The 22,919-nt window shown below is 41.6% G+C and overlaps 2 protein-coding genes across 4 annotated transcripts in view; both read left to right on the top strand.

The window, feature by feature from the left end:
- Positions 1-8,232, top strand: part of Chuk (component of inhibitor of nuclear factor kappa B kinase complex) — a 33,995-nt gene extending 25,763 nt beyond the window's left edge. Inside the window, exons 17-21 of one of the 2 annotated variants that reach the window (XM_021151340.1) lie at positions 2,113-2,209; positions 2,639-2,786; positions 3,712-3,828; positions 5,841-5,940; positions 7,034-8,232. In XM_021151340.1, coding sequence (XP_021006999.1) covers positions 2,113-2,209; positions 2,639-2,786; positions 3,712-3,828; positions 5,841-5,909 — 431 coding nt within the window. In that variant the 3' untranslated portion in view covers positions 5,910-5,940; positions 7,034-8,232. Of the gene's footprint in view, positions 1-2,112; positions 2,210-2,638; positions 2,787-3,711; positions 3,846-5,840; positions 5,941-7,033 lie in introns of both variants that reach the window. The other variant, XM_021151339.1, reaches the window with a different exon arrangement.
- A 3,488-nt stretch (positions 8,233-11,720) lies between these two features.
- Erlin1 (ER lipid raft associated 1) overlaps positions 11,721-22,919 on the top strand; it is a 36,242-nt gene continuing 25,043 nt past the window's right edge. The window contains exons 1-6 of one of the 2 annotated variants that reach the window (XM_021152011.1): positions 11,721-11,809; positions 12,101-12,224; positions 13,814-13,895; positions 18,214-18,260; positions 19,386-19,447; positions 22,387-22,512. In XM_021152011.1, the coding sequence (XP_021007670.1) occupies positions 12,112-12,224; positions 13,814-13,895; positions 18,214-18,260; positions 19,386-19,447; positions 22,387-22,512 (430 nt within the window). In that variant the 5' untranslated portion in view covers positions 11,721-11,809; positions 12,101-12,111. Of the gene's footprint in view, positions 11,912-12,100; positions 12,225-13,813; positions 13,896-18,213; positions 18,261-19,385; positions 19,448-22,386; positions 22,513-22,919 lie in introns of both variants that reach the window. The other variant, XM_021152012.1, reaches the window with a different exon arrangement.

Raw genomic sequence — 22,919 nt, 5'->3', positions numbered from 1 at the left:
CCTAGCCTTCTAACTCAAGTAAGAACCTAGCCTTCTAACTCAAGTAAGAACCTAGCCTTCTAACTCAAGAACCTAGCCTTCTAACTCAAGTAAAAACCTAGCCTTCTAACTCAAGTAAGAACCTAGCCTTCTAACTCATTATACTTTGGCAGTGTATTTTGAGAACATGTTTATGAAAATGCTTTGAAAACAATAAGGTGATATATGTGTGTGTGTGTGTATGTGTGCAAAACACCTTTATTTTAACTAAATGTATTTATTTTGAAGAATTACATAAGTAATAAGGGATATCTGTGCTCTGGAATATATTTTTTAATTTTTTTTTTTCAAGACAGGGTTTCTCTGTGTAGCTCTGGCTGTCCTGGAACTCACTCTGTAGACCAGGCTGGCCTCGAACTCAGAAATCTGCCTGCCTCTGCCTCCCAAGTGCTGGGATTAAAGGCGTGCGCCACCACTGCCCGGCTTGGAATATATTTTTTATTTTAAAAGTTTTATATTACTTATATAAAGTTTTCAAGTTTTAGATTTGAAAATTATAGACATATAGCAACATATAGCAACTTTATATAATATTTATATATTTTTTAAAAAAAACAGCATGCGTGCACTGGGTGTTTTGTTTTATTGACATTGTATTTTTATTTTCTGTGTGTGGGTGGTTTGACCTGTATGTGTATCAGTGCACCATATGTGTGCAGTGCCCACAGAGGCCAGAAGAGGGTGTTGGATAACTGGACCTGGAGTTACAGGTGGCCATGTGGGTGTTCTGAACCTTATGTCTGTTCAGTGTGTGTGTGTGTGTGTGTGTGTGTGTGTGTGTGTGTGTGTGTGTGAAGAGAGAGAGTAGAGAGAGAGATATTCTGGGCATGAAGCTGAGCTGTGGAGGAGGTTTTTCTTTCTTTTCTCTCCCCCACCGCCTCTTGCAGTAGCGGGGATCCAACCCAGAGCCTGTGTATGCCTGGCAGGCACTGGTCTTCCTCTGAGCTCCAGTCCTACAACCTTCTCAAATCTCTTTTGAAACTCAAAGCTGAACTTCAGTGTCTACTGATCCTTTTTATTAGTACTTCACATTTGGTTTACGTCAGCTCTTTTTCAGATGGAAGTTTTCTGAGCTGTAAACAGATGGATTAGCATGAAGTTCCCAGCAACCTGTTAGGGCAGTGAAAGCCTGACTCACCCACTGTTCTAAGTAAGCAGTGTTAATCATCTAAGAGAACTAGTCTCTTGGCCAAGGGCTGCATCTGTGTTGGAATTTGGGTTAGTAAGGGTTAAATCCACCAGACTATTCTCTCAAACACAGGCAACATAAGTCTCTTAAGAATTAAACATACAACCATGCATAAATTTACTTTTTAGAAAATATTTATGTCTGTACATGTGGGTGTATTTCATTTGTGTAGGGGTACCCATAGAGTCCAGAAGAGGGCATCAGATTCTCCTGGAGATGTTATTATAGGCACTTGTGAGCCACCTGACTTGAGTGCTGGGATACAAATCTGGGTCCTCTGGAAGAGCAGCAAAGGCTTTTGACAACTATTCCTAGCCTTGTCACTTTACTTTTTGATGTATAGCTGTCAATGAACTATACTTCTTAGAATTTATAGTTAATTTAAATTTTTTTTAAATCCATGTGTTAATTTAAATGGTGTTGTAGTTTTTCATGGGGCAATGTGAGCAGTCCATTTACCCCAGACAGTACACCAGTGACAAACAAGTCATGACTTTGTCCTGGTCGTGTTTGGCAAATCTGAATTTCATCAGGATTACTTAGAGGTGCTTCAGGAGCTACATTTCTGAGGAAAATCTCTCCTCTTTCTTGTCTCACTGCAAGAGAACCTCTTGGGTTCTTGAAGAGGGGTAAGGCCTCCTGCACCCCTCTCTGTTTCATGGCAGACTGTTAGTGGACCTCACCTTACCTATGTAATCACAGCTTCTGAGAGCTCGCTAAGACAACAGCAGTGCCACACTTCAAGGACAGTGTTCTTCAGCAAAAGGAGAAATTGTGTAGACTACTTGCAGCTTTTTGAGCGTCTTTAAGGAACGTCCTGTTTGGAAATTAATGTGTTCTGGAAAGGAGAGGTTGTATAAACTACTAACTGAAGTCGTTTCTAGATCACTCGTACAGTGACAGCACAGAGATGGTGAAGATCATTGTGCACACCGTGCAGAGTCAGGACCGTGTTCTCAAGGAGCTGTTTGGTCACCTGAGGTAGAAAAATTGCTTTATTTCCTCCTAAATGCCATTATATTTATGTTTCTTAAAAATCATAATACTCCTTTTTGGTAAATATAAGATAATTGTCAGTATCTTATAAAACATGGTGATGTGTAAGCCCTGAACATGTGCATTACTTTCTATTTTATTTATATGCATGGGTATTATGTTTGCCCCATGTGTGTGAGGCCAGAAAGGGGCATAAGATGTGGAACTGGACTTACAGATGGATGTGACTGGTGCTGGGAATTGAACCCAGGTCCTCTGGAAATGCAGCCAGTACTCTGAACCTCTGAGCTGTGTGTCTAGCTCCTCCATCCGTTCACTGGTGTGCTGGTTGTGCTTTGTCTCCTCTGGGTTGGGCGTGGTGGACAGTATACAGAGAGCTGTGACAAGTACCTGACACTGACTCAATCTTTCCAGCAAGTTGTTGGCCTGCAAGCAGAAGATTATTGATCTACTCCCCAAGGTGGAAGTGGCCCTCAGTAACATCAAAGAAGCTGACAATACCGTCATGTTTATGCAGGGAAAGAGGCAGAAAGAAATTTGGCACCTCCTTAAAATTGCCTGTGTAAGTAATTATTAGTGAAGGTAATACTGAGTTACTGTTATTTTCTGCCACAGAGGCTTTTTTTATTGCTTTAAGGTATGTCCTTTGAATAGTTATACTTTTTTGTTTGGTTGGTTTTTTTGTTTTTCGAGACAGGGTTTCTCTGTGTAGCTCTGGCTGTCCTGGAACTAACTCTGTAGACCAGGCTGGCCTCAAACTCAGAAATCTGCCTGCCTCTGCCTCCCAAGTGCTGGGATTAAAGGCGTGCGCCACCACTGCCCGGCGTATATTTATACTTTATGTTGGGTTCACACGTTCCTTGATCAGTATCCAAGTAATTACAGAGATAGGATGTTTGTATTATCACTCTCCTTTCCAGTGCTGCTGCTGCTGCCGGTGGACATGGTGGTGGTGGTGGTGGTGCTGGTATATGTGTGGTTTTGTTTGTTTCTTTTGAGGCAAAAGCTCTCTCTAGCCTAGACTGGAAGCTAAACTACCTCACAGCAATTTTCCTGCCTCCAGTTGCTGCGATTAGAAGTGTGAGCCACCATACCGAGCTCAGTCCCCGTTTTACAGTCCTCCCTACTCTGGATCACTGTGGTTGCCCAACCCAACGTGGAGTAAATGCATCTGACTTGTTAACAAGTCAGCCTTGTTCAGCTGTCCCTTTCCCCCAAACAAAAGCTGGATTAGAGGTATTCGATTCATTTAGCTTTACTTTAGTCTGTGTAGACAGAAACACTCAGTTTTAGTCAGTGAAGAAAAGGGGCCAGAGATACGGTATATTTAATAGAGGTGAGAATAGTTTTGTTCATAAACAGTCCAGTTTTTATAACATAATAATTGAATTATATATCTTAAGAGTATAGCTTTTTTTTTTAAATGGTGTGGATCAAGAGGTGTACGCCGCAACTTACTGTGTGTGTGCATGTGTTTTTTCCTTCAGACACAGAGTTCTGCCCGCTCTCTTGTAGGATCCAGTCTAGAAGGCACAGTAACCCCTCCAGTATCGGCATGGCTGCCCCCTACATTAGCAGACCGTGAACATCCTCTGACATGTGTGGTAACTCCTCAAGATGGGTGGGTTTACTTTGTAACAATAGGCAGTTGTGTTTCAGGGGAAAGGGGTAGGACAGAGGTGGTAAACATGGTGGTTAATGGTGCCTTCAGACCAGGGCTCANTTTTTTTTTTTTTTTTTTTTTTTTTTGGTTTTTCAAGACAGGGTTTTTCTGTATAGTTCTGGCTGTCCTGGAACTCACTCTGTAGACCAGGCTGGCCTCGAACTCAGAAATCCACCTGCCTCTGCCTCCCAAGTGCTGGGATTAAAGGTGTGCACCACCACTGCCCAGCTTCAGGGCTCAGTTTTCATTATCTCTTTAGTGTTGAGTAATTTTTTGTTTTTGCTTTTTAGTGCTCATATATTTTCACTTTAAAATGAGAATGTCTTATAGAATTACTGTGAAAATTTAGTTGAACAATATATGTAAATGCTTGGGAAATAAATTTCAGTAAGTGATCCTAAGAAATGTTAGCTCGATCCAGGCTCTAAGCCGTTTCTGTCCCCACATATCAATTTCCTTTACCCAAACTGTACTCCTTCCCTAACCACTTATCTCAACAAGAAATTAGGCTTTTTGTGGTTTGTACTTTTGGTACTCAAGTTCTCTTTTAATGCAGTAGTGAGGCCTATTTCTTAAATTAAAATTTTTCAGTGCTTTAAATCATTTGCAAGTAAGAACTCAGATTTGCAGCCCTGCATTTTGTCTCTAGTTCCTCCTCTTCTGCTAAAAGCTGAATGTCTGTCCGTTTGTTATTTTCCCAGCGTAAGGTGTGCCGTGGTCAGGAGGCTCTTTGCTAGCTTGTGCACTGTCGCTTTTCTCTCGGCTCATGGAGACCTCCACAGCTCCAGGCACTTCCCACAGGTCTGCCCATGATTAGTTTTACAGACATGCTCTCATGTTACATGGCTGCTCGGGAGGTCACATAGTGACGTGCTCTCTGCTGCCTTTATGAGAGAGCAAGCGCATGGCAGGAAGGCAAGCGCTCCCAGGTATTTCCTTGTAAAGAAAGCGAGTTCCAGGGCAGGTCTCGGGCTCACTAACTGTGTGGCCCAGTATGAGCATGTAAGCAAGTAGAGTGGAGAGTGGGATTCTACAGGCTTGAGAAGATTCTCTGTTAGAACTGAAGGAAGTAAAGTTTAGTGCACACTAATCCTCAGCTCTCTAGGAAACTTCCAGTCTGAGTCTGTGGTTGTCTCCAACAGCACATCTTTATCAGAAGGTACATTTCCTGATAAACGAAAGCTGATCTTAATAATAATGTACCTCTGGTACTTCATAACCAAGGATTAGGAAGTTGGTAGCAGGACGTTTTCTGAATCAGTACTTAGTTTTAAGCTAACAGTGGATGTTATATGTGGCTTACAGTGTGATAAAGGAGGGACTGAGGGTTGGTGAAGGATGATGGCAGAGGAAACATGAAGGGAGAAGCTAGAGTCAAGGCCACCTTCACATACAAGAAACCAGGGATACTTGTTCATGGTTTCATCTGCTGTTTTCATCGGTCGGCTCGCTTGTTTTCATTGCTACTATCTGTGGTTTCGAACCAGTGTTTCTTTCCTGGATCTCTGGAGACTGGACTGCACTTTGAATCTTTCCCCTGTGTTGTGTGTGAAGTGAACATGCTGGTGTTTTACTGTATGTAAAAGAAAAAGAAAGCAATCCAGAAACAAACAAGCAAAAATGTATTCCGTTTGTCAATACCAAGGGACCTTCCCCTAATCTGGTACTTGTTAGCAGGGAGGGTGGGAGGCTGCTAGCAGTACCACCTCTTTCAAAAGAAAATCTGATTAGAGTTACAGTGGACTTCCCAGAGTAGGCAGATGCAGGGGCTTAGGTGAAGTGGGGTGCTGTCTCTTGAGTGGGAGGGATGAAGAAACTGAAGACAGCAGCAGCTGCTTTGCTGGGGTGCTTGGTCACAGAAAGTGGTCATCCTGATTTAGAAGATCAGAAAGGAGGCAACATCCAGGGGCTCCTTTGCTGAACTTGAAATGGTTTTGTTCTTTCATCCATCAGAGAGACGTTAGCACAAATGATAGAAGAAAATCTGAACTGTCTTGGCCATTTAAGTACTATTATTCGTGAAGCAAATGAGGACCAGAGCAGTAGTGTGATGGTAAGTTTTGTGTGGAGTAACTTCTGCTACTGTGATCAATTAGCCTTACAAAAAGCAAAGTAGGGGAGAAAGGTTTATTCTGCTTATAATTATAGACTACAGACCACCATTGTGAGGAAGTCAAGGCAGGAACTTGAAGTAGGTAGATGTAACAGCTACAGTCAGTCAGGAGTGTAGAGGAATGAGCGTCTGCATTCCTGGCAGTACTCAGCTCGCCTTTTCATAGTATAATACAGGGCTCAGCCCTCGGCTTGGTGCTGCCAACTTTTAGGCTGGATGCTTGCACATCACTTAAGGAAATCAGGCTGATCCCAGCTGTCCTTGGCAGTCTCCTCCAAGGTGATTCTAGGTTATGTCAACTCTGCAAAACTAACTGTCCTGTGTGGTAGCATCGTGTCGATAGTGAGCATCCCCAGTAGCGTCAACAGTCAGGTTAAGCTTCCTTCGCAGTGTGAATGCGTGTACCCCTTTGCTTCAGCAATACATTTTTTCAGTAAGATGATAGTTTTGCTCTATAATTACTGTATTTGATGCATATAAGATCAATTAAGCTAATAATAAAAGAGGTTAAATCAAGATTTAGTTGCTTTGAACTATTGATTTGTTAAAACTGGGAGAAGCTACTCTAAAATCTTAGCAAATTCACTGCATTTAGTTTTGATACAACTCTTTGTCTTTCCACTTAAGAGTATTTGACTTGGATTTTTATAACTTTAAAATACTTTTTGAGTTCCCAGAAGATAAAGTAAGCTAAATTCAAACTCTAACTTCTGTAGTTTTTTTGTTTTTTTTTTAAGATTTATTTATTTATTATATGTAAGTTCACTGTAGCTATCTTCAGACACTCCAGAAGAGGGCGCCAGATCTCGTTGCGGATGGTTGTGAGCCACCATGTGGTTGCTGGGATTTGAACTCTGGACCTTCAGAAGAGCAGTCGGGTGCTCTTACCCACTGAGCCATCTCACCAGCCCAACTTCTGTAGTTTTAACTTTTTGAATTTTGAGTATAAAATGTCCAAACATTAAAAAAATTTTAAAAAGTGAACTCTACATTCGGATAACTGCTAATTGTGACTTTGCATGCCTGCTTTTAGAGTCTTGATTGGAGTTGGTTAGCAGAATGACTCGACACTCGTTCACTGTCCTGGAGCCGACGAAGCTGTTTTGTCATTTACTCCAAAGTCATCTTTACTTGCTGAAGCCATTCCTCACTTACCAGTCTGTGAGGAGATGGCTGTGATCGGAAACTACGAGGGACTTTACAAGCACAGCAGCTTGGTGTTTTGTTTGTTTTTAATAATTATGATCTCTGAACAGATAGGATTTTATAGCAAATTAATGAAATTAATTATTCTTTTTAACACCGCAACTAATGAGGGAGATCATTAGTGACCTGCTTATCTTATAAAATTGGAAAACTAGTTTAGCTGATGAAAAAGATAATCTTCTGAAGGCCTGAATTTTCGGCAGAAGGCCCAACATGGTATTAGTAGTATACAGGAATGAAAAATTCACCCAGTGTTCATTTGAAGTAAAGTTTTATCTATGGATTTTCTGTGGAAGAGACTGCTCACAAGTAAAATTGCTCTTCCTGAAGACTAAGCCCGGTCTCCTTGTGTTGCTCTCAGGAAGTGCTCTTCTTGGCATCACATGGAGTTAGATGAACCCCATCTTTAATCACACATTTAATAGAGTCCTTCTCCTGTGTAAGGGGTTGGACTTTTGTGCCTTTGATATCAGCTGACCATAATGAATTGTGTTGTGTGCTATATGTATATGTATTTAAGGTGTACATTTAATAATATCAAAGAGAAGATGCCTGTTAATTTATAATGTATTTGAAGGTTGTATTGTTTTTGCATTTGTACAAATGGGTTACTTGTTTAAACAATCTTTTATGTCTTGTCATACAAGTTCCAAAGGGTCTGCATTCCTTTATCTGTAATTACAGTCTCAGAATCCAAGTTCTGAAACCAAGGTATCTATTCTGATCTGACACTGGATCTGCTTATCCCATTTAGTGTGAATATTCATTGATTTATGTGTTTGATTATTGGGATGTGCTGCCACAGGCTCTCTGAAGGTTGATGTAGTGTGGCGTATGCACTGAATTACCTTTCTAAAATCTGAACAGTTCTCATTCTGAAACATCTAGACTTAAGGGTTTCAGATAAAAGACTGTGGATCTCTGCCTTATGTTAAATAACTTAGAAGATGTTATTTTGTTTGAAAAAATGTGAAATGCTTTTATATTCTAGTTTTTCACTTTGCATATTAAATGATTTTAAAATTATTTTGAATCTCTACTCATTTTAATACCATAGGCTAATATGGTTTGAGAAAATATAAAGGGTCATGTGATAGGTTAGGAGCACGAGTGACAGGATAGATTCTTTATCCTTTGTTATTTGTGTGTGTGCGCACATGTATGGAAGCCAGAGGACAACTGTGGCTATTCAGGAATATCGCCCTGCTTTTTGAGAGTCTGTCAGTGGCCTGTAGCTTATCAATTAAGGTAGGTTGGGTGGACTGTGAGTCACAGGGTCTTCTTTCTTTGCCTGCCCGCTTTTGCCACTACAGGTGGCTTCCACCATGCCTGGCATTTTACATGCATTCTGGGGAACCAGACTCAGATCCTCCTGCCTACAAATCATATACTTTACTGATCGAGTCATGTCCCCAGCCGTGCAGACTTACTGGGAAGTGTTGAGGAACTTCCTCACTGTAATGTTTCTACCTAGGAGGTACTAGTACTACTCTATGTGTCTAAAAACACTCAGACTCACCATTTACACTGATATACAGTCCTCCCATCCAGTCTTATTAGGCTGCCATTCTCCTTGCCTCTGAAGCTGAGTTGTCTCTTATCTTTGGGTTTGGTTTGTAGAAGGTCTCACTATTAACCAAGTCCAGTCCACACTTGCCATCTCTAATCTCCCAAGTCTTAGCTACGGGTGTGGAGCATACATGGCTGTCTTGTACATCTATGTACATGGCTATCTTCTGTCTTTTAAATCATCAGGTGTCAAGGTTTTTTTACGGATGGTAATTCCATCCCTGTCAGCTGAATGGTAGGCAAACTCTCCGTTCATTAGCTCTAGAGTCTAGAGACTCCTAATAATAAAGAAATATTTATTGGGTGCTACTTGCTCAGAAGATATTAACCTATATGCAAAGGTCAGAAGAACTTCTGGTTTTATTTCTGTTGTTTTAAAACAGGATCTCACTGGGCAGCCTAGAACTCCCTATGTACACCAGGCTAGCTTCAAACTTTATTAACACTCCTTCCACTGCCTCCCTCTCAGGAGTACATGCACCACCTCACCCGGCTGACTTGAAAGTTAATACTGGCAAATCAGTAATGGAGTCTTAATGTGTAAGTATTTTTTTCCCCCAGAAATCATGCATTTTTTTTTTTTAACTATCACAATCATTGGCACAAGGATTTGCCATATTTGGAGTTCTATTTTGATGGGACACGAGTGATGTTAGGACCTTCTAATCTACATGATTTAGACAGGTATAAGATCACCCCAAACCTACTTCTGAAGAATTAGTAAACCACTCTTATTTTTTGTTCAGTAGCAACTTTCAGAATTAAAATCATAAGTTATCAACTGTATATACTTTATTCTATAGGCAACATTACGAGGAACGAAGAATAAACTCGGAAAGCACAGATACTAGACCAAACCAAGTTTGTGCCCCCAACTCTCCCATCAAGCCCAGCATGGTACTGGGTGAGAGCTCTACTGCTAACCTCTATCTGCAGCTTCTTTTTCTCTTTTTGTTTTGTTTCTGAGACAGGCTGGCCTAAACTCTTCCTGCCTCCACTTCCCAGCTGGGATTTCAGGCATGTGCTTCCACGACCTGCCTTTTTTTGGCAGGGGAAGGGTGTTGTGATCATAAAAAGAGAAAGAGCTATAAGAATATGTTCTGTCACAGTGTTGGGGAAGGGGGTGCCTCAGTGGGCCCATTGCCAAGGCATCCCCTCCCCCTGAGGGACCAGACACACACCATTATAGTATAGAATAGAGTTTATTTAGGGCACGGGGAGGGGAGTTAAGAGGGTAGCAGAGGCAGAGAAAGGCAGAGAGAAGGAGAGAGGAGAGAAGTAGGGACAGGCCATGGCCACCTGGAGGGGTGCAGGGGAAGGGGATGGGAAGCATGGAGGCAAGAGGTAAGAGAGGCAAGAGCTTAAGAGTGAGAGGAGGGGCCAAGCAGCCCCTTCTATAGGGCCACGCCTACCTGGCTATTGCCAGGTAACTGGGGAGGAGCATATGTGGCTACTGCCAGGAACTGTAAGAGTGGAGTTTAGACAGAATACCAACAAAGGGGACCAGAGGAGATGAAAATAGCTAAACTGTAATATTGGTCTGCAACAAACAAGGTCCCATACATTCCGTGGTAATAAAAATCAAATGCATGATACAGGTTAGTGCATGTATTGGAGGGGTGTGGCTAGATTTGCTCTTACAAAGCCCTGAATTGATTCTCTTGCCTGTCATTCTCTTTGTTACTAGCATCATACATAACCTTGTATTTGCTGTTGTATATCTGTTTCCCAGTTTCCTGTCTGTCGTCACTCTCAGCCAGTTACAGATACAATGCCCCTAAAGCACTGCCTTCTGGTATTTTCCTGCACAGGAGTTTGATGATCCTTCCAACCTTGTTAACCTTTTCTAGTTGTCTCTGCCCTTAGTGAAACAGAATGCCCTTATTTCTCTTAACTCTACCCTTTCCTTTTAGTTTTTGTTTTGTAATACATGTACATGGTGTGGGTTTATTCCCTAAACCTTTTATGATTATTAATTATGGTGTGTGTTGGTGTGTGGTGTGGGGCATGGGCCTTTATGTGTGGAGATCAGAGGACAGCTTGTGGAGTCAGTTCTCTGCTTTTCACTTCTGTGTGAGGTCTAGGGCGAAAATGAAGCCCTCAGGAGTCCACAAACTCCTCTACCCACTGAGCTATCTCACCAGGTCCACGTGGTATAGAATGTTAAAAAAGGTGGATTCCCAGCACCGATGTGGCAGTTCACAACAGCCTTTAACTCCGGTTCCACGGGATTCAATGCCTCCTTGTGACTGATGAGGGCACCAGGCACACAGGTAGTGACTGACATGCATGCAGGCCTAACAGCCATAAATGAAGTCACTGTCTTCTTGTCATACATTTCCTCTATCAGCAGAAAAATGGATCCTAGACTTTGTAAATCTGGTTCTAGCCTATCTTGCCATACAACTCCTTTCAACCTTATCGGCATCATGAAAAATCAAACGTTCACTATTCATTTTGGCCTACAAAACAATCCCGACCTCCACATTCAACATACGTGTATATCATTCTGATCCTGTTTCTGGGTGGCTTTCAGAAAGCACTCTGGTGTAGCATGCTGGCACAAAATAAATATTCAGGCCAAGTCTGAATGGCTAATTCTGGTTGAATAGCTTCCTCTTCTGAACTCAAACCCCTTGAGACTGGTCTGGTAGTTTCCCTAGTGCAGGTTGTGTACCTGGAGAATGTGCTTGCCAGTTGGACTAGGGACGAACCACAAAAGGATGCAGGAACAACTCCTACACTGACGGGCTGGTCCTGTGCACTAGCATGCCCCAACCAGCGTCTGTCCGAGTGACCCATCCCAGGAGACTTGGTCCTCGTCTGGGGACTTAGAATCACTACACTGTGCGCGCGCCCGGGGCCAATTTTGTCCCGCCCGCGCACCGTCTCGCGAGTCGCGGGCGGGGGCTGCGTCGCCTGCGTCCCCGCGCAGCCGCAGTACCGGGCAGGTGGGCGGGGCCGGCTGTTGGCAGCAGTTGGCGGGGCCGGGTGGCGGCTGCACGTGCGGGCGGGGGCGATGCGTCACTGACCGGTGAGGCGAGGCTCGGGGGTCGCGGTCCTCCGAGTGCCTGCGATCAAGGCCGCCCTCAGTCGGGACCTAACGCTTGGGGAGTCGGGGAAGAGGTGTCACGACGTACGCCGAGCCGGGGGCACCGGCGCAGGGGGTTGGCGAGGGGAGCGCTTAGCTGAGAGAGAGAGAGAGCCCGGGGCCGGAGCGCGGGGCTTCCCGCCTCTGCCGCCCGCGACCGTACGCGGGCTCTTCCCTGGGTGGGGACTGGCCTGTCACTCAACGGACTGAGGTTCCTCTTCTCCCCATGCTCAGGAGGAACAAGGATGAATATGACTCAAGCCCGGCTTCTGGTGGCTGCAGTGGTGGGGTTGGTGGCGATCCTCCTGTACGCCTCCATCCACAAGATCGAGGAGGGACACCTGGCCGTGTACTACAGGTGAGCGCCGCCCTGTGCAGCCCGCGATGGTTCTAGAAGCACAGTGGAAGGGTCCAATGGTCACAGCGGAGTCTGGGAAGTTGCTCTTTTCCGCGGCATCAGGGGAGTGCTTCCAGCCCTGCTTGGGAAGTGGCTTCATCCCAGCTGCCGCGAGTCAACCTTTGGCGGGGCACTTTTCTGGTGTCGGAGCAGTTTAGTGCCAAGTTCGCTCTGTGCAGAAGTGAAGACACCTTAGGGGGGACGGAAGTAGTCACTGCAACCGAAATGACTTCTCATAGTCCGCACAACTGTACAGGTGTTTGGTTTGCCGCTGTGGATTTTTTCCGGATCTCTGCCTTACTTAAGACAGTTCTCCCCAACACTAAGTTGGGTTTTTTCTTCTTCATTAAAAATCTCCCATTGTCTGGTTATGTCCCGCAAAGTCTTCATGACCATAGCAATGTCATATATCCCTAAAGGCCAAGAGACAAAAACCACATTTGCAGGCCACTTTTCTCACTTTTTTTTTTTCCAAGTCAAGGTGAGGAAGAGTGTGGGCTCAGTTGCCATCCACCTGATTTGGCATAAATCAAGTATAACTTACCACCAGCTCCTCGTGGTAAGAGAAGCCAGTTTGTAGACAACTTGGGATAGTGGTTTATTTATTCTGAAACAAGCAGATTTTTGAATATTTCCATCATGCCCCCTAAACTGGTATTTCTACTTTTAGATCAGTCCAGAATCCTAGAAAATACATACTTTGGGTGGTATGTCTTAACAGATGGAGTTCTAGCATAAGAAATACCAGCCTGGACCACATTTCCATCCAATTTATCACTGTCCTTCTGACAGGAAAACCACGAAGAGAACATACGGAGATACCACTCCAAAAAATGGCAAATGAACCTGTAAAGGTTCATCTTTTCAGTTATGACTTAGGACAAGGATGAATGTTGTGCGAATTTACTATTCGTTGTGTAAAGGAGGACTTTGTGTTGTATTTGTCCCGAATTTGCAGGGGGTGTTTTCACGGTTCACATACTGCAGAGTTTGATAAACAAACCCCTCTCTCAGCTGTCATCTCAACCCTTTTACTGTCTGTCTTTCCATGCTAGGTTTTGTTACCTTTAGACAGAAACCATGTCCCTAGAATTGGACTCATGTATTGAAAGAACCATTAGCCTCAGAAAGTTTCTTCTTCCTTGAAAGTTTGGTTTCTTCCTTTTTTTAAACTTAGCGATTAAATGTATTGTTTTGACTTGTCTCTTGTTATGTGCAATTAAGGTACCTTAATTGAGAGTCATTAGAATTTTTTCCATAAGTATTTATCGGAAAACTAAAGACCAGAGAGGATCTTTTGAACCCAAGAGCAGTGCTAGAGACCCAGAGGTGTGGTTGGTGGAGCTTATGAAACAGGGTGCAATATTGGCAGTGGGCTTGGATGTATTTTCACACTTTTAAATGTGATGGATGTTGGAAGTAGCAGTTGTTGAGTCACTCTGTTGTGAGGGTAGTAGGTTAGTAACATGAATAAGAGTAAATGTTTGTTATAGCATTTTAAGTTGAAAAGAGATCTGAACAGTTTTGTCAACTGGAACGTCTTTTTGCAGGGGAGGAGCTTTGCTAACGAGCCCCAGTGGACCAGGCTATCATATCATGTTGCCTTTCATTACAACATTCAGATCTGTGCAGGTGAGTGACTCCTAGGGATTCCAGATAGACAGGTGTGACAGGAGTTACCACACTGGTGGGTGGAGATGGAGTTCCTTATTGCTTAAGCAAACGTTGGTATTTACTCAGATGGGAAGTGAAAGTTCATAGTACAACTGTCCCAGCACAAGTCATGATTTCAAACCGCCTTGCCAAGACTGCCTTCTGCCTTCTGGCTAATGGTATTAGCAGATTTTCTGTTACTGAAGTCAAAACAAAAGAAGAATTGAAAACACAATTAGGAATACAAATTAGTGATACCTTGGTTTAGAACTGTTTGGTTTCTATAGCGGCAGGCTCCTAGCCTACTGCTAACATGGAGGAATCAATTTCTATACACAGCTTTTCAGCCTCACAATTTTGCTTGGTAAATTAAATGCAAATTTATGAGGAACCTGAATGACTGTGGTACTTTGACAGTATTTCAGAATGTTTGAAATACAAATCTGGTTCTTGCAAAAACTATCCTGGTCCTAGGCCGTACTTAATAAATCCACTCTGATATAACAGGAATGCAAAGCAGGATTGGGCTCTAACTAATTTTGTAACCTCAGTGGGATCATAAATGTTTGAGTTCAGTTTTATTTCAGATCTGCTGCAGAGTTTTCAGGAAACGGGAGAAGTCAGTATTATTCATATTCTCACGTTAGCCTTCAGTTTCCTGTTAAGTGAGAGTAACTGGAAATAGCGAGTTCTCCTTGGTTTCTTTCCTGTCCCTTCTCAATGGCTTAGGGAAGGATTGCGCCTATTAAAGTGAGGCCTGGTGAAGCTGGTGAACGTGGCGAGGCCCGGGTTCTTTTTCTAGTCACAATGATTTCCAGATTGGCTTCCCATATTTGACTCACACTTTTGAAGGTTCTTTTTTAAAACCGTATCTTATGTATAACAATACAATTAACATTTAATATCACTGTAATAGAATGAATTGATATATTTTTAAACAAAAGAAAAAAGAGAAATGTTTTAGGTTATAAAACCTCTTCCCTTAGAACAATTATTTTATATTACTCTTTCTAAATGTTTTGGTGTGACAGATGTGCCCAGTAACTGGTACTTTGTACCCATTTTCTGATCATCAGTTGCTGACGTCTACTTCATTCCCCATGCCTTCCTCCTTCCTGTGCCGCCTGTGTCTTGCTGGCCTGTTTTAGGCTCATCCCAGTTTCTGTCTTCTGACCACAGCGCACCAGTAGTTCTTGATAGTCCCAAAGTTACCAGTGGCATCATCAGACTAAGAAACTGGGCTCCTTCTTAGATCTTGTTCAGAGCCAGGCAAATCTGTCTGCCTTCCTGAAACCCACTGTTAAGCAGCATGGTGCAGCAGTAACATGAAGTAGATATAGGCAATAATAGTAAATAGTTTTTTAACCATTTGTATATAGCAAATATGTTGTGTGATCATCAGAAATAAGTGAAATTAATAAAAAGATTTCAACATAAACTATCATAATTTTCTGTTTGAATTATTAATTACTTAAAAATTAAATGTTAGAGGCAGTGTTACAAAATAGGAATGTCCTTTTTTTTTTTTTTACAAAAAACAAAGAAGGCAGCATTCTAGGCAAAAATTACATTAACAAAACCCTTCTAAGGAACTCTTCCTAAGAACAGAGTCATAAATTTACGTTTTGGAATTTAGGGAACATTAGAGGATGCGGCTCTATTTAAACAAATGGTTTCACATAATACTCGAAGGAACTAATATTCATTAATGTGAAATGCCACAAAGCATTGCTTAGAGAAATTATATTAAAACCTTCAGTCTTTATAAATTTACAAAGTAAATGTGGACTGTTTCTCTCTTGTGGTTTTTGAGGCAGGGCCCACTGTGTAGCCAAGGCTATCCTAGCATTTGTTCTCTCGTTCAGGCTAAAGTTAAACTCACAATGCCATCTCCGTAAGGCTGTGGTTACACATGTGTGCCAATGTAATATTTCTCCATATTTGGGAAAGAATTAGATGTATAGCAGTATATAGGATATTAAATTGAAAAGTTATTGTTTAATTCCTAGTTTTTGATTTGAAAGTTGATACAGAATAATGAAAATTGCTTTAGTTTAATGTTTTAAAAGAAATAAAATATACTGAACTTGTTTATTAGCTTTCTCCTGTCACTTTATCCAGAATTATCTCTAATCTTACCATCATGCTAATCTCTCAACCAAAGAATTACATTTTCTTCTTTCTGTGCTGGAATTGTACGTTCAGCCAGTGATCACTCCTTCCAGGACTGGTGTCTTCCAGTTTTTGTTACCCTAGACAAGTTACTTCTTTAGCTTCCTAGCTGGTTTTCTTAACCCTCACTCCTAAGCTGAATAACACATGGTAGGAGGAATTCAGGAAAACACCTTTTCCTTTCCAGTACTAAAAGATCAACCCTAGGGCTTAAACCCGGAGCTTTGAGCATTCTAAGCAAGTCTCCACCTCCGAGGCCACATCTTTCGTATTTTCTTTCCCCAGGTTGGTCTGGACCTTGCACTCCTCCTACCTCAGCCTCTTGCATAGCTGGGATTATAGGCTTGCATGACCACTCCCAGCTCTGACAATATTTTTGAAAGATTCATTTTATGATTGTACATAACATGGATTAAAGAGTGCTTAAACTGCTCAGCAAATATTCAAGGCCCTCAGCCTAATAACATTGTGTTCTTTTCCCAGAACTGACCACTCATCAGAATAGTGCCTTTTGAGTGGCCAGCCAGTCTGCGTTGGGTGTGTGCTTTTGTCTTTGCTGTGTGTATTTGCCTAGGACATTTACTTAAACTTAAGATGTCTCTCTTCTAGATCTGCCTGTTAGTACTAAATTTCAGAGATATTCTAAATTTGTTAGTTCTTAATCTGTGTATTTGTGTGTGCCTACTTGGCTGTATGTGCACTACATGCTGTGGTGTCTGCAGAGGCCAGAAGAGGAGCTGAGTGCTCTGGAATGGGAGTTACAGGCAGTTGTGAGCCACCATTTGTGGCCTAAAAACAAAACTCAGGCCTTTGAAAGAATGTTGAATACTTTTAATTGATGAACTATCAAGAGATTTTGAGACTAGTACTTTATTTCTTGTAGCTTAATACCTAAGAGCTCAATTTATATTGTTATTTTTGTACCTACTGATAGGTCTCTTTGTAAGAATTTTATTTCCTAGCCAGGCAGTGGTGGCACATGCCTTTAATCCCAGCACTTAGGAGGCAGAGGCAGGCAGATTTCTGAGTTCAAGGCCAGCCAAGGCTACACAGAGAAACCCTGGTTTTGGGGGAAAAAAAAAGATTTTGTGCTAGATTGTGATGTTTAGATAATAGGGGCCATATATTTGGTCCTAACAAGGTGTAATGTGTCCCAGAATACACTACTAACCTATATGAAACCTCAGGTTACAAAGAAGGGTGAGATATGGCAAAGCACTTAAAACCAGATTATTGGTTCACGAGAAGGAAGAAGCAGTGGTGGCATTGGCACTCATATTAAAGGCAAAACGAACCAAACCTGTGAGTGCACTAGGTCCTGAAGCAAAACAGCGATGAGCTGTGCTGCTGAGTTCAAGGGTAGCTTTGGTTCATCCAGAACTTGAGTGGGAAGGGAGTCATTCATCATCACTGTAAACAGTAACAGCCAGGAGTCAAAGTGCAGAGCACAGACTTGGTCACAGTGTCTGCTGAAAGTGAGGTGTGTAGCTTGTGATCTCGGGTCAAGTCAGCTCTAAATAAATAAGATGCATAAGAAAAACTTTCCAGCCTTAGTTATAAGACATGTAGTACTCAAGTCTTTCTAGATATATAGAGAAATGGCTACTATTTTTAAAAAAAGGTTTATTTTATAAAATAACATTGTCTTCAGACACACCAGAAGAGGGCATCAGAACCCATTTCAGGTGATTGTAAGTCACCATGTGGTTGCTGGCAATTGAGCTCAGGACCTCCGGAAGAGCAGTCAGTGCTCTTAACCTCTGAGCCATCTCTCCAGCCTGAGAAGTGGCTAACTTAGTAGCTGATCTTTGGAGGCTAAAATCATGGCAGGACTCTCTTGTACTTACTGGCACCAGCTCTCCTGAGATTATTCTCTGGGAACAGCAGTGTGTGTGTGTGTTTTGTTTGTTTGCTCATTTGTTTTGTTTGCTTTTGAGACAAGGTCTCTCTATGTAGTTTTGGAGCTCACTGTGTAGACCAGACTCGCCTTAAATTCACAGAGATCCACCTGTCTGCCCTCCAGGGTGCTGGGATTAAGGTCATTCAACATGGTGCCAGATCAACAGGCTTTATTTTTTGTTTTGTTTTTAAAAATAAATTTTGATGAGCTATTTTTTTTTTCCAGACAACACTACAAACAGATGAAGTTAAAAATGTGCCTTGTGGAACAAGGTAAGCTCCCTCCTTTGTGGCCCATCGCCCTTTTCTTTCTACTGTACCGAGGAAGTTTTTAGAGCTGGAGTCACTTGAGAAACCTTGGTTTGCATTTTGTTTTGTTTTGTTTTTGAATCACACAGACTCTTATTATGTGGCCCTGGCTGGCCTAAGACTTAGTTTGTAGACTAGGCTAGCTTCAAACTTGGAATAACCCTACTGCCTCTGCTTCCTGAAACCCTAAACTTATAGGTAAATGTCACCATGCCTGACTATGACACTACTATATAGACATGACAGCAACAGAAACCTCTGTGCCATGAGTTCTTTTCATGAGGCTGCAAGTGAGAGCATTCCAGCTGAAGGTATTATTGAAATGGAGTTTCAGAGCTAGCAGACTAATTATATATTAGCATTATCACACCCGAGTTGCTATTTTAATTGACAGGAAAATGAAGCAGAGAGTATAGGTTCCACATAGCCTTTGCCCTCCTCTGATACCTTGGTTAGCTTCTCTACGCTTAATTCTCTTAAGTCTGGGAATAAGACCTATGTTAGAATTATTGTAAGGATTAGAATTTGTGTATATGGCCCAGAACTTGGATCTGAATTGATGTTCGACAAAAGATTACTTAAAACAAAATCATTTCACTTCTTCTCTTTATAATGTTAAATGACATCTGAGAGTTTCTGAGTCAATAAGTAGGTCTTTAATAGAATTTATGTTTCTAATGAAGTTCCTGATTACACTGTCAGTCTAGAGGCCTCTAAGAATTGTTGTCCTAAAAAGGTTGAGGCCAAGAAAGGAAACAAGGCTGGTATAGCACTAAAATATACTTACTGTATTAATTGTATCAAGTGAGGACTGTGAGAGATGAGGCAGGCCTTAATTCATTACCTAGTTTAAATGATGTAAAGTATTGCTTTTACAAACCTACTAAGGCACCTTTGACATCTATAGAAGGACAGATGCATTTGAAAAGGGACCAAGCTCTCTTATGTTCTAAGCTACTCTGTCAAGTTCTCCCTAGGTTTTAAGTTAGACTGTCAAGTTCACCCTAGGTCTGTCTGTAACTTCTTTATTGTACTTTATTATTTTTATTGTGGCTCTGACTCACACTTTCCATTTTTGTTTGTTTTTAGTGGTGGAGTCATGATCTATATTGACCGAATAGAAGTGGTGAATATGTTGGCTCCTTATGCAGGTAATGTTAACTATCTGCCGTGTTCCTATCATTATAACCAGGGCGTTTACAACTGAGGAAGGAGAGGGAGCCACTTTTTAAAGTTTTACGCCCTCAGTGAGTACTGATGACTATACAAGAAGGATCATGCGAGGATTTTCATTTGCAGGAAGTAGAGGTACAAGCAGGTCACAAGTTCTGGACAGAATTAGTTTTCAGGAACCAGTGAGCCAGTCCTCCCTGAATTTACTATTTCTGAAAGTAAATGTTTCTAGAAAAAGAAAATGGCACTGTATCCATCTTGTTGGGGAAGAATTTCTTTGTATCCTGAAGACCTATAATTGATCAATTTTCTTGGGTCACATTCATTTGCCATTTTCTGGTTGTGATTTGCCATAACTTGCAAAGCAGTCTGAAAATTGGTACTGCACGGAAGCATTTTCTTAATAAAAGATGAACACCTAAGATAAAGTGGATACATGTTATTTAAAAAAAAGTTTGGCTGTGGAGAGAGATGGCTCAGTCTGTAAAACATTTGTTGTGTAAGCTTGAAGACCAGAATTCAGTCCTGAGTGCCCATGAGCTTAGTATACTGGCGTGCACTTGATATCCCAGTGCTGAGGCAGAGTCAGGGAGATCCCTGAGGTGCAGAGGCCAGCCACTCTACCCTAACTAGTGAGAGACCTACAGATGACACCTGAGACTGATTTGTGGTCCTCAAGTGTGTGTGTGTGTGGCATGTGAACATATAAGAACTTAATTGCAAATTTTGAAGATAGCTGGTCTTCATTCTTGTCAACAAATTGGCATGCGATGAAAGAGCGTCGAAAAAGTGAAGATGGTAGCCTCCGCCTTCAGGGTGTTTTCATTGTACTTGAGAAGACATGGTAGAAAGGGGAAAACATACATTGAAATACAGGGTCATGTTAAAGTTCATATCACTTGTTCAGACACAGATGGAAAAAGATTTCAGAGTTAAGAGTTGCAAGTATATTATTGGCAAGTGGCTTTGAATGATATTTTTGACTGTTATTTTTCTCGTGGTTTCTCATCTACAGTCAGCCTTCCATATCTGTGAATTGTACCTCCACAGGTCCAACCGAGCACATATCAAACATTGAGGGGAAAAGCTGATTCTAACTAAACATATGTGGACTCCCCCCCCCCATCATTATTCCCCAAACTGTTCAGTGTAGTAACTATTCACATGGTAATTATATTAGATACCGTATAATCACCTAGACATGGTAAAGTATACAGGAGTATATACAGTTTATGTGCAGATACTACTTAGTTTAATAGAAGAGGCTTAGGCCTTTGTAAGCTGCAGGCTCTCCAGAGGATCTTGGAAGCAGTGCTCCCACAGAGAGCAGCAAGCGACTGACTGTGTTCTCTGATCACAAACCACTGGACTGGATATGATTCAGAACTGACAAAGAGAAGAGCTGATGAATCTCCCTAGAGATAGGCAGGAGAGTTTTAGCTCACTGGCTTATTTGGAAGATGATGAGATCATATATTTAGCAGTTATTTATCAACAAATGTTTCATCAACTATGACTTAGAGTCCAGTTGTATCTAATATCCTAAGTAGGAAGGCCAGTGGAGCAAATGTTTGGATATGAAAAGGAATGTAGAAAGCATGTTTTATAGTAAGAACACAGGTTCTAACACAGACTGGTATGTTACCTTTGGGGATATTTCTGAAAGTTTCTGGTTCTTAGTTTCCTGAGATAGAAAATTAGGAGGAGGGGTAATTAAACACCAATGTATGTAAATTGCCTAAAGTCCACCCTAGTAAATGTTACCTCCTTCCCTGCTATCCCAGAGTCTTTTTTTTTTTTTTTGGTTTTTCGAGACAGGGTTTCTCTGTATAGCTCTGGCTGTCCTGGAACTCACTTTGTAGACCAGGCTGGCCTCGAACTCAGAAATCCACCTGCCTCTGCCTCCCAAGTGCTGGGATTAAAGGCGTGCGCCACCACCGCCCGGCTCCCAGAGTCTTTTAAAAATATAAGCCTTTAAAAACTGCTTAAGAATTTTTAAGTTAGCATATAGAGTAATGGATTTTATTATGTCATTTTCATACATGTCATTATTCTTTATTTTCGTCAACTCCCATCCCCCGAGGATCTCCTCCCCTGTGTCCTGTCTCCTCCAGCTGGTTCCCTCCTAGATAATGCCCCCTGCTTTCATGTCATGTGTATTTCATTGCTCTTACCTTTCTTCCTTCCTTCAACCTCTCCTTCGCCTTTCGTGAGCCTCTTTCTAGTTGCATGATATCCACACACACATATGCACAATATTAATCTAGGTTCTATATGAGAGAAAAATTGTCGTGTTTTTCTTTCTGAATTTGGCTTATTTCTTTTAACACAATGTTTCCAGCTCCATTCATCATGAAAATGTCATGATTTCATTTTAATTTACAGCTACATAAAATTCCATTATGTATATCTACTACACTTAAAAAAAATCCACATATCTGTTGATGAACACCTAGGCTAGATCCATTTTCTGACTGCTGTGAAAGGTACATCAATAAGCATGGATGTTGAAGTAGAGTCCTTCAGGAATATACTTGAGGAGCGGCATGGCTGAGTTCTGTGATAGTTCAAAGTCTCCACACTGATCTCTATAATGTCTGTTCAAGTAAAAACCACCTTTTAAAATTCACTATGCACATGTATATTTTTACATTAAGCTGTACATGTCTGTATTTGCAACAGCTTCCCTTTACTCTTGATGTTCAGTTGTCTTTATCTCTTGACTGGAGCTTGGCTTTTCAATTGTTATGCTTTCCCATGTCTCAGTTCATCTTCACACTGCTGCATGAGTACACATCTGACCCATGGTACCCATGAGACTTTTCCTCGTGGATAATATACCAGTCTTTCATTGCTGAGCCTGAAGATAGTTGGGTCATTGTTGGGTGAAACAAACATGAATTTTATTCTCCTTCAGTGTTTGACATTGTGAGGAACTATACTGCAGACTACGACAAGACTTTAATCTTCAATAAAATCCACCATGAGCTGAACCAGTTTTGCAGTGCCCACACACTTCAAGAAGTTTACATAGAATTGTTTGGTAAGTATTAATTTGTTTTAAATATATAAATAGCCAGTTAGCAATTAGAAATCTTATTAACGTAAGTATTGATGCTGTAATGTTAGTAAGCCTTGGGCCATTTGGGCATTTTGTCTGAATTTTTAATAGATCAAGGGTTTTCTTGTTTTGTTTTGTTTTTTAAGATTTGTTTATTTTTTTTATGTATGTGAGTACACTGTAGCTATCTTCAGAGATATCCGAAGAGGGCATCAGATCGCATTATAGATGGTTGTGAGTCACCATGTGGTTGCTGGGAATTGAACTTAGGACCTCTGGAAGAGCAGTCAGTGCCCTTAACCACTGAGCCATCTCTCCAGACCTAGACCTAGATCAGGTATCTCTCTCTCTCTCTCTCTCTCTCTCTCTCTCTCTCCCTCCCTCCCTCC

The sequence above is a fragment of the Mus caroli genome, chromosome 19, assembly GCF_900094665.2.
Source record: "Mus caroli chromosome 19, CAROLI_EIJ_v1.1, whole genome shotgun sequence".
In the NCBI taxonomy this organism is placed as follows: Eukaryota; Metazoa; Chordata; class Mammalia; order Rodentia; family Muridae; genus Mus; species Mus caroli.
This window is presented reverse-complemented; position numbering and strand designations above follow the sequence as displayed.